The sequence below is a fragment of the Nelumbo nucifera genome, chromosome 1 (genome assembly GCF_055504915.1).
Source record: "Nelumbo nucifera cultivar China Antique chromosome 1, China Antique-T2T, whole genome shotgun sequence".
NCBI lineage: Eukaryota > Viridiplantae > Streptophyta > Magnoliopsida > Proteales > Nelumbonaceae > Nelumbo > Nelumbo nucifera.
Genome location: NC_142649.1, coordinates 184,839,022 through 184,850,593, shown reverse-complemented (window position 1 = coordinate 184,850,593; position 11,572 = coordinate 184,839,022). Strand labels below are relative to the sequence as shown.

The window sequence follows — 11,572 nt, the reverse complement described above, 5'->3', positions numbered from 1 at the left end:
TCAACCAGGCAGAGTACAGTTTTAGGATAGTTCTGAATCTTCTGATAGTAGTAGTATTAATCGATGCAAATTTGTGTATATGATCTTCTCGCAAGTTGCGTCGCAGAAAAAGCAAAAGCTTTGCAGTTTGTACCACGGAAGACATCGTTATTGCGTTTGCGTGCAGGAACTTGATGCCAACCATAATAGCAGTTACATACCGTGTGATCAAGGATCCTTGGAAGGATCAGACTGGGGCTAGAAAATGGCCAAGACACTTCATTGCAAATCGCCAAAGCCAACCCAAGACTAGGATATGGCGTCCATCCAAGCTTATTTAATAATAAAACAAACGCGTTGGCCCAGTGGCCCCAGCCCATTTATTTAACAACCCTAAATATCATTGGCCCAGCCCATAGAATGGGTGCAAACCACTCTCATTACGCCATTAAGGATGCCTCCTGCAACGGATCACAACCTCGTTTTAGCAAAGTTCTTGACAAAGAAAATTTAAATTTAAAGACTAGAGCTCAAAGGTGACCAAGGTTGCTGATAAACCTGGGTCTACATTTGATTCTCAGTGCTCTCCTAAGAGAAATTGCCAAATGTCCATCCTTCATTCCTTTCTATATGCGATCTAGATTTAGACCAAAAGAAGAAAATCAATTGTTTTTATTTGGCGGGTAAACTGAGATGTATACATGATCTAATGTTGCATCATAATGAGTCACCAATAAGGCAACTTTTTGACTCAAGAATGCCTCAGAAGCACATCTGCTTTACTATCTATCTAAAGGAAGCACATGCGCCTCTGCCATTTTGCAGAGGCACCAAATACTGGATTGAAGTATGTTCAAATAGGCTATGGCGAAGCAGGCCCTTCAGCATATACTGATTGTCATTTCGACTCTTTCCTGCAACAAATAAATATTCAAAAAATACCATCAATCTCGTCTGTTGCAAGAACTCCACTACCCTTGATGACATGCAAACTTAACGCCCATTATAACTGTTACTTGTATATATCACATCAGATCTTCCCTATTTCAGGAATGGCTGGTATGATGACAGTTTCTATTCTTGGTATTCTACAGTATGTTCATTGAATTTACCATATAGGATGACTTGGTTCTTTTTATTTTCAGGTTGTTTGTGTTTTCCATCTGATAAGATAATGTGCCCTACAATCTATGGCCTCCTAGTTCATCTCTAAATCCCATAAATTACTATGCAAGCCATGGAAAATATCTCAAGCAACACCATGGATCTTTCATTAGTCCAAAGTTCCTGAAAGAAATGACAGAAAGTACATCTCAATTTGGAAAACATCTATCTAGAATTTAGTGTTAAGGTCTAAGAGGCAGTACCACTTTTACCAAAAAAAAAAAAAATCACAATTCACAAGTAGAATTTCAGATGCAGGAATTGCTAGCTAGTAGGGGTGTCAATTGGACTGCATTTGGTTCAATCCGGTCCAGTCCAATGTGAGTCCATTACAAATGGACCTGGTCCAATCCAGTCCAATGAATATTTTGAACCATTTTGGACCAGTCCAGAGACTGTCCAATCTGTTTAAATTCCTGTTAATTTAGATTGGTTTCAACTCAAACCTGGTCCATTGATACCTATGTTCTTCTATCAATGGACCAGGTATTGGCTCAATCTAATATAAATTCATTATGGACGGACCAAGTCCAATCCAATATGTCATATTGGTCCATCCAGTCCATCCAGATTCAATATGTCTTATTGGTCTGTCCAATCCGTCCAAATGGATTTTGATTTGGACGGAGTTCAACCCAAAACTGGTCCATTGACACCCCTACTAGCTAGTTTCTCTATAGGAGAGGGGGGTTATGGATAAGCATCAGTAGTGGAAAAAAATACATCCAACAATCTAAGCAGTCAAGCTACTCAAGAATAATGATAACGTGTAGACATAAGTTCCACACTTACAATTTTGCATCTAGTACAGTTTAAATGAGCCTGTCATGGATTCAGGCAAATACGCATTTATAACAAGGAGATTGCATGAAATTCCATTGTCAGCATTAGCTAATTTGAAGTAAGAACATTTAGGATTTCAAAAATGAACTATTCTTTTTATTTTTATAAACATTTGAAATGACTTTAATAATGTAAATGATAAACTCTGTGCATTCAAATGCCCTAAACTTGTGCAACTCTCTGAGATGAGCCCCCTCCCCTGGCAAAAGTATCTTCTGAAACATAGGTTTCTCATTCCATCTGCTACTAATGCCAGGAGCATTAAACCTACTACAACTTGTGGAATGAACAACAACCAAAATTTTAAAAGTTGCACTATTGAAAAAATATTACAAGCTCATTCAACAATATGCAGAAAAAGGTTATCATGGAAATATCTATAAAAAAAACAGGTTATCATGGCAATTTAAAAAAAAAAATTGTCTATGGAAAGCAAGTAATGACCAAATTATCATACCTTCAATTTAGAACTATGATATCACAATGTTTTCTCTTTCTCCTTCTTGCTTTCCTCAAAATCCGCTCAGTATCTTCCTTTACTTCCTCTGTTAAATAATTTCCTATTCCTTTACCAAGAATAGATATCACTTCAGCAGAATGCTGAGAGACTACATGAAGCCTTAATATAAAACTTAACTTCCAAATATGATGGCTGTCATAAGACAAAATATTTTTTTCCTTCCCCTTCAATTCCATGTCTCACTTCTAATGTGGTATACCTTACTCAAAATATATGATGAAACAAAATGGAAACTACCCAATCTTGGTCCCAATTATATGGGGTCTTGGGGTGTCAGCCCGAGACTTTACCATTACACCAAGCAATGAATGATGCAGAACATTCTATTCGGAAACAATGTATAGCTTTCTCCTTCACCTTCAATTCTATATCCACACCTTAATTTATTTCACTCTTGATGTGTTACGCCTTACTCAAAATATATGCATGAAGAAAGATGGCCATTATCCGATCTTGGTCCCAGCTAACTTTTGGCATTTTTTCACACTTGTCAGCTTGAGATTTTTACCATTACACCAAGCAATGGATGATGCAGAACATTTTATTCTGAAATAATGTACAACTTTACAGGCATATTATGGTCATTAACAAGGAGGTAGGGTTCAAGTCGGATACCCCATTTGAAGAAGTTCACTGCATCAGGCCCAGGCTTTCGGGCCAAGCCCATTCAAATTTTAATAAATTTCCATAATGAGCCCACCCAAGTTGCACCTCTACAAGGTATAGCTATTAGCAGTAGCTATAGAGATATGCATGCTCAACTTTTTAAGATGCTTACCAGATTCTTTTCCTTTAAGCAAGAAGGAGAAACCCCTATCAATGTCCTCATCTGACTCAATGAGTACTCTCTGTTCTCTTTCCTGCATGCCACGTCTCATGTCAAATGGATGTTGAAAGTTATTCCCAACTGTACATGAGTTGAAAGTTATCCTAAGCTGTATTTCAATACCAGAAGACACACTAAAATTTAGTTAAAAGGAAACAGAAGAACATGTCAGCATAGCCAAGCCCCAGAGTCCAGAGATGAAATAAGTCTTCGATGGTGTACTTGGAGATAGTAATTTTTTGTATCTCAAGAGCCTTGAGATGGCCATTACCCAATCTTGGTCCCAGCTATCTTGGGTCTTGGGGTCTTGACTTCTCAAAATACATATCCAGTTAACACTGTTAAGATTATATATATATATATATACACATTAAGAAGAATTTATGACCAAGTGCAAGAATATCATAGAAGAAAAAGAAAAGGAAGGCATTGGCAAAAGGAGGAAAAAAGAAACTATATGCATTAATAATAAAAGAGTGACCAACTCAACAACTTGCTAATAATATATGCATGGAAATGAAAAACAGTAAGGCATGATGATGAAAGGAAAAAAACAGTAATTTCTAAAAAAAATGCATAACATGAAGAAACTGCCTAAACAGGATGATGATAAATTCCCTTAACCCTTTTGCTGGAATAGGATATCCTGACCAATACTTAGAAGATGTTTGGTTATTCAATTATTATATAAATTTAGGTATTATCATTAGTGACAGAAAAGAAAAGAAAGATCTATGCCATGCTATTTGATAAATCATATGAAATCTGAAGTTAGAGGTTATTATCAGGATAAGAGTGCTCAGATACAAGGATGGAGAAAATGCCTGTGATTATATGTCATAATAGTTTGAAGTTCCTCTGTATAGAAAACATAAAAACTGATCTGGCTGGGGCCCTGTAGGTAATATTAAGCTGAAAGGTGTACACAGAGGCATTGAGAAAACCATTAAAAGTCTCTCAGTTCCCCTGTATAGCCAACACAAAACTGATCTGATGGGTGCCCTGTAGGCAACATTAAGGTGCAATGTGTACACAAAGGCATTGAGAAAACCATTAAAAGTCTCTCAGGCCTACCAGGTGAAAGTGGTTCCAGAAAAGTGAAGCACTTGATATGCCTTATTAAAGAAACGAGTGTTCTAATTTTCTTAAGTAATACAGGAATGAATGGATCAAATAATGTCATAACTTGGGAAGGAACAGCAGATTTGGATGATATCACACACCAGTACAACACTGAGTAAACTGAGGAGTTCACAACATCTATTAGCATCTCATTGGGCGTAATGTTTGCTCTACAGAGAAGTGTTATTGGTACCAATCAAGAGGAAAATATTCAGTTATATTATCACAATTTTTCTTCTTTGCATTTTTCTTAAATGTTTTATAATCCTCTGGATTTTTGTTTTCTCTTACTCTTCTATCAGCATTAAAAGGCAAACTAGTAAAAAATATCAGGAAAATCCACTTGTTGAAAATTTCTTGGTAACCAGATCTTATTGTTTCAGGGAGATAAAATGTATATCATCTAACCCATGGAAAAGAGAGAATATTTCTCACTGCTAAGTGTACCATATCACCCTTAAAATCAGTTGACAATATCAAATTATTCAGTTCAACCTGTAGTGCCAGGTCTATTATTTGAAAGCAGGTTTCAGTATGTTAGATATCAAAAAGGGAAATCATTTTGTTCTACTACCAAACATATAGGATTACTAAGAATTACCAGTTCTGCAATAGGCATCTCTTCCTGTTTGTGCTCTGTACCACACTTTCTATTGGTGCAAGTGGCTCTTTCTGGTTTCAATGATTTCAATCTTCCAATTTCAATATTTGGAATCAATTCTGCTTTCAAGTCAACTTTTGGAGGCACAACTAATCTGAAATCAAGAGCATTGTTTTAGCTTCTTGGCAATCTAGCAGAAGGGGAGAAAAGAATGAAGAGAAAAAAAAAACTAAATAACCAGTCACATCATTTAATAATATAAGCATAAAGAATCATGACAATATTTTTCTCAATCCAGGAAATAGAAAGCATACAATAACATTAGATAAGTTCTTTACACAGAAACCAATGTGAAGAAGCATGTTCTCAGGATGCTGCATGCAAGTTAATTGTCAATATGCAAAGTGTCAAAGACCTTAGTTCTGATATGTTTACCAAAAAAGTTCTGATAAATATATGATTCACATGAGGCATACCATACAGATTTCATGAACATCATTCAGTCATGAAGGATCAAAATCTTGCAATGTGGGAAGCTATACTGTAGAGAAGCCTACTTGGTATACTGCCAAAAAAGCCACATAGCACAGTATGTTTAAGAAGTCATCTTAGCCCAAGTGTTTGATTCAGATATACAAACCCTCAATTCCACTGCTTAAGGCCATAACTAATAAAGGAAATGAATAATTTCATGGCAGTCATAACCATTGTATGTAACATACCATCTTTTTAGCATGAGGCTCTGTGTAATATAAAGAATATGATAATGCCTGTGCAATTCCAACCCCCATCATCTAATTTGCACCAGACTCCTACAAATGTCAACAAAATACACATTTCTCTAATTCTGGAGTTTCTCAACTTTAACCATACTTTGTTGAAAGCCAAACTCGCCATATGCTTTGTAGTGTGTACCTAGGCATATCTTGTCTAATTAATTTGTTTAAGATCCAGATAGTGTCCAGAGACATACTTTCTCATAGAAGGAAGTTTCTCTTTGAAAGATTGATCAGCATGGCATTGTCTCCTGCATAAAAATGTGGTTCAATGTGCTCAGGAAACCTGTAATTGTCAATGGAAACACCATTGCCCTATTTCTGGGAATTACTCAATTTATTTCCATATTGCTTTTCTCTTTGTGGATGCAACTTTCTCATCCATTGAATGTACCGAAGTCATATATTGCATAACAAATTTGATCAAAATCCAGGTAGAGAGTCAAAGCTTACTTCTTAATGGAAGGTGGTTGCTCTTTACGAGATTGATTAGCATGGCGTCCTCTCTGCAAAACATGAAATCTTATAACTTTATCAAACAGAAATACACTAGAAAAATGCTATGGAGACTACTTGTTCCCATCGATGACGATATCAGGGCAACTCCAGGAAAACCTAGGGTGCTTCTAGGGTTAGCCCATCAATAAAGGGCCATTGCTCTCTGATCCAGACAGGAAGGGGGGTCTCATTACATAGCCCATGCATGGTAGATGGTCTCCAGAAAAGAATAGTAGGTCACCCATGTGCAAGTAAAAAATAAGATACCTTTGCTGGCAAAATGGTGCATACTGAATGGCTATGGTTGGGAAGCTTCATAAAATTCACCATTGCCTGCAACCATTGGAGAATATACAAATAAAGACCAAAACATTGATGGACAAATGCATTTCTTTTTTTTTTTTTTCAAATCTCTTCCCATGTTTCTTTAGACTACATCTGTTCAGATTTTAACAAAGCAAAATTTTCTTTCCTTAACCATGCCAGTTCATTTAAACAACTTAGATGAAACATGCAGCATGAAGAAGCAGAAACTTTAAAATTGAGAGATGTAAATGAGGGGATAGAGAAACAAATAATCTATCATGCATCCTAACAGAGAGTACATTTCAATTTTTGAATGATATGATATCATACATCAATTTCTTTGGTGAAGGCTCCACAAAGTTCACGTTGTAACTTCAGGAAGTGTGTTCCAATTTGATCTGGTAAAGCAGAAAGTACAGAGATTCCATCCTCTAGCTTGTACCACTTAGAATCAATTTTCAGTTGATCATGAATAGATTTCAAGCCAACATCAAGGCTAGCTTTGATATCTTCCTCCCCCTTGAGCTGGTTAACACATTACAATCTCAGAACTAAATAGGGTTTATATTCATGAAAATAAAATGCATCAACAGTGGAAACAAACAAGAACGATACAATCCCCCATTATTACCATTAACTGCAGGGAGTCATCATGAGCAACCAACTTCTGCCGTATGCCTTGCACTGAATGAGAAGCCATAAATTTCATAAACTAGCAGAACCATACAAATAAGATGCTAAAATGAAGAACTATTACACTCCATGCTTAAAAATATTCTTTGTTTCCCTTTCTCGAGGAGTTCATTATTCACAAGACGGTACTTGGAATTGCAACTTCAGTGTATGAGGATAGTTCCTTTTAAACTATGCATTCCAAATTTTGGTAGTACTAGGAATTTGGTAAACTCACTCTCCAGTGACACTTCTTTTATTGCTTTATTTACTTGCATGATGTCACTCTGGATGGAATCCAGGATCATTCCCAACCTGTTTACTGAAGTCTCCATCAACCCAATCCTGTTGTCAAGTTCTTCGCTAACCTGACCTGTTCAGGAAAGTCAACATTTAGTATCCCATGATAAATGTGCCCATGCATGAAACTTTACAAACTTGAATTACCCGTCTAAGCAAGCATGGTTTAGAATTGGTAAAACTCAAGTTATTTGAGAAATCTCTTAATTATAATTAACGATAAAATCCATTATTTCTTATATCATGGATGAGGAATGATTATTCACTCAAATAATTTGGAAACCAGTCTAGAACTACATCGTTGATCCATAGCTGAAGCATAACTCCACTTGCGCATAAGATTGTTGGAAGATCTTGAAAAAGGCATCGGAGTGTCCTCTCTTGTATGAGTAGCAGGTACCAAGGATGAAATTCTCTTCACTGAGTTCTCTCTTTCTTGGGGGCCATATTTCTGAGAAAACATCAAGAGGCAATTAATAGAAATGGAAATGGAAACTTAAATAACTCTAGAAAGATTGGCAAACTTTCATGACATCGACATAGCTGCACCAGAACATGACATTCATGAAAAGAGACATCCAGAACTCCTTGGCAAAAAACAATATTTAATTCTTCTTCTATAGAGTTTTCAAGAATTTTCATGTTCTTATACATATTAGAGTTGCCCAGGATAAATGGTAGGTTTAATTTAGAGACCATGTCCACCTATTTCCTGCCACGAAGTTTAAAGTAAGCATTAATATGGGACTTCAAAAAATGATAAGACTACTAGGAAATAGATGGACACGTCTCTAAATTAAAACTACCATTTGTCCTGGGCAATTCTAATGTGTACATGAAAATTCTTGAATTAAAGAAATTATCATCTATAAAACGATATACAGAAATGGAAAATTGATATGAAATTTACAAGATAAACATATCAAAATAGAATTCTATTAAACACAAAACAAACTTCCAGTAAATTACAAAATGAAAGAAAAGCTAGAAGCTCAGTTCCAAGATGCAACTCTCAAGCAGGGAGAAATGAGAAAAAACTATAATCTATTAGTAATAATCAAAGTCGATCTTCAGAATCAAGTAAAAAACAAGATTTAAGAAATTGATTTTTTTCCTAGGGGGAAACAAGAGTTTAGAGTGTATGTGAGATTCTCTCTTTATTTAACATGACTTCTTCCAAAAGGTAGGAAGAAGACAAGGAAAAGAGAAGAAATCGGAAACTCCGACCTTTCATGAGCTCATTAATAACCACACTAAAACAGCAAAATGAAGATCAAGGTTTCTCCTTTACTTATCAGAACACTAGCAACTGAGGGAATAGATATATCCCTTTCAAAAAGAGAAGCTAACTTGTATTAGCCAGAGATAATTATAAAAAAAAAAAAAGTGGAATTATATTTAAATGAATCATCAAAATACAAAATACATTAGAAGGGCAAAGAAAGAAGACTTCATATTCAACAGCACTATGATTCCACGAATAACGGGAAAAAAGGAAATCCGTACTTGCTCATTAGCCACATTTTCATCAAGAGAATTCTGTGAGAGTTGTGACGACATTCCGAGCTGAGAAGAAACCCCTTGGGAAAACGATTGCTGCGACTGCTGCGATCGAAGCTGAGAGGCTTGGATTTTACCAAAAACCGAGGAATCCGCCCCAGTTGGAGCAGCATTTGGTCTCCTGGACAATAATCAAAACAAGAAGGAAACAGATCAAGAAGAGAAATCGGAACTAGTTAGTCTATTCTTCTGTTACTGATCGTAACCTGGAATGAGGAGGAAGGACAGAAATGGAATTCAGATCGCAGGCTTTATTGATCTTTAACTTCATTTGAACTTTTTCCAGTAGTTCCAGGAGATTCAGATTGCGAGAGCCCTAAACTTCAACTAAAATTCAATCTCTTCTAGATTGAAACATTGAAGGTGACTTCATTTCCAATTTTCCTTCGCTTCGCTTTCCGGTTAATCGATTGAACTTTCAGAGCTTTCAATGCTTGCGCCTGCTTACGTCTTTTGAATTCGTGAATTCGCTGATCACTGCGAAGAAACCAGAGAACCGAATAAGTACGAGCAGAAGGGAGAAGACTGATGCGAGCTCAGAGGTTCTTGGGGCTTATATTTTCAGCGGGAAATCCATTTCGGTTCATAAACGGGATGACATGCAGGATCACCCTCGATTCTGGGCCAGGCTTTGAGCGTATGATAAGGGATTAAGGGCTATAACCTGGGCTCGGGCCCGGCCCCGGCCCCGATTCCGGGCCTTATAACGTAATTTAAAACTAGTGATTGACCCTTTAATTGTATACATATACTTATTAATTAATATTGTTAATGTTAATATTAAATATTATTAATGTTAATAGTAGTAATAGTATTAATAATAATATTTATTATTATTATTAAGTAATAATTTATTATCATTAATTAATATTATTACATTAATAATATTAACTAATAATTATATGTAATAATAATAACTAGTAGAGAGCCCTTGCTTCCCAGGGGTTGGAATGGAATTGCATTGCTACATTAAAAAAGATAATGGTTTCTTAATAAGAAACTTGCAACTATAAATATTTAAGTCTTGAAACTCATATAAAGACTTAAAAGAGATCATCATGTGCTTGTTTTTTAAATATTGCTTCAACAAAGTATCTCACGTAAAAGAATATGATCATACAATGATAGTTCTGAGTTCTACTTCATAGATGTCTTTTGTTTCACATCGAGAACTCCTAGTTGACTCAGAAATTAGGACCGTTCGGCTTGGGAACCATCTAGGCAATCAGTTCCGTTTTACCCCAAACCCAGTCCCTAGCCAAAAATCGTTGAATCAGTCAATGACCCGTTGGCCCGAGGCGTCGACCCGCTCAATGGGTTTTGGCCATTTTTTATTTTAAATTTTTGTTATCAGAATGGGCCATCTATTCTAGAAATCGATGGCCAGAACGGTTCCATTTCTAGGTCGTTTTTTCTAGATGCCAATAATTAGATGAAATAACTTTGTAGCCATAGTCATGGGAAGGGTGGACATTACAAGGGATTCTAAAACCTTGAAAGATAAATCCAAAGTGACCTTAAACAAAAAAAATGGCGGTAGATCCACCAAACTGGAAAAAAAAAATCAGAAAATTGAGTCCAAAGTTCCGCTTTGAGATGGAACTAAACATACATGCAATCAAAGAAAGAGACGAAGTAGATCGTTTTGTAAGAAAAAAAAAATTGCACAAGAAAATCCAAAGAAAAAATAAAAGTAAAGAAATAAAATGGTGGTAAACCCCCGTTTTAGAGGATCTTGAAGAAGAAGAAGAAGACCAAATACAAAAAAAAAAAAACAAAAGAAAAAAATGAAAAAAAAGGAACATACCGCACACACTAGAATAAAGCCAACAATAGAAGAAACCTTTGAATAGTGAAAATCCAAAAGCATAAAAAACCATGATTTTCGAATCATCGTTGACCCGAACGGATGAACATTTCGGCCTAGGAACTGTCCAGACAACCGATTTCGTTTTACCCTAATCCCAATCCCTAGACAAAAACCAGGTGACAGGTGGCAGGTGACGGTGGCAGGTGGCCGTTTGAAATGCGGCCATCAAGCGTTAGATCCCAAGTCAGTCAGGTGCGCCGCCCCTGGATACGGATTCCTTCGGTGTCAGGTATGGCGCGGTTCGTCCAGTTCAATGCTCCGGAAGCGAAGTGCCTGGAGCGGTGCATGAGCGAAGTCTTGAGTTCGGATAAGGGGGGCCTCGAACTGTCATAAGATGGGCCAGTTCGGGTCTCTGCTTTGTGTGACTCGGGGCCAAAGGGGGAGCTCGGGCTCCTCGCAGGGAGTTCGACCACTAAGTAGGGAGTTCGGGCACCTTGCAGGGAGTTCGACCACTAAGTAGGGAGTTCGACCACTAAGTAGGGAGTTCGGGCACCTTGCAGGGAGTTCGACCACTAAGTAGGCAGTTCGAACTCTA

At 36.8% G+C, this 11,572-nt stretch overlaps 1 protein-coding gene across 4 annotated transcripts; it reads right to left on the bottom strand.

Moving 5' to 3' along the window:
* Positions 1–621: 621 nt before the first annotated feature.
* On the bottom strand, positions 622–9,808 carry PRD3 (putative recombination initiation defects 3). 4 transcript variants are annotated; one of them, XM_010257041.3, is made up of 13 exons: positions 9,374–9,806; positions 9,114–9,288; positions 7,905–8,058; positions 7,546–7,680; positions 7,267–7,319; positions 6,966–7,160; positions 6,597–6,662; positions 6,285–6,337; positions 6,029–6,082; positions 5,056–5,209; positions 3,285–3,366; positions 2,444–2,552; positions 622–893 (listed from the first exon to the last, which is right to left on the bottom strand). In XM_010257041.3, the coding sequence occupies exons 1-12, from the start codon at positions 9,436–9,438 to the stop codon at positions 2,446–2,448; spliced, it is 1,293 nt and encodes a 430-aa protein (XP_010255343.1). In that variant the 5' UTR covers positions 9,439–9,806; the 3' UTR covers positions 622–893; positions 2,444–2,445. The 4 variants fall into 4 exon arrangements, with proteins under 4 accessions (XP_010255343.1, XP_010255344.1, XP_010255342.1 ...); XM_010257042.3 differs by lacking the exon at positions 2,444–2,552 and having other exon boundaries at positions 7,932–8,058; positions 9,374–9,808; XM_010257040.3 differs by lacking the exon at positions 2,444–2,552 and having other exon boundaries at positions 9,374–9,807.
* Positions 9,809–11,572: the final 1,764 nt, after the last annotated feature.

Excerpts from the sequence above, each read along its gene's own strand:
- PRD3 (XM_010257040.3), bottom strand. The coding sequence starts at position 9,438 with ATGAAGTTAAAGATCAATAAAGCCTGCGATCTGAATTCCATTTCTGTC. Across the intron at positions 6,663-6,965 it reads CCTTCACCAAAGAAATTGAT|GCAATGGTGAATTTTATGAA; the intron begins GTATGATATCAT and ends CAATGGTTGCAG. Across the intron at positions 6,338-6,596 it reads GCACCATTTTGCCAGCAAAG|AGAGGACGCCATGCTAATCA; the intron begins GTATCTTATTTT and ends CATGTTTTGCAG.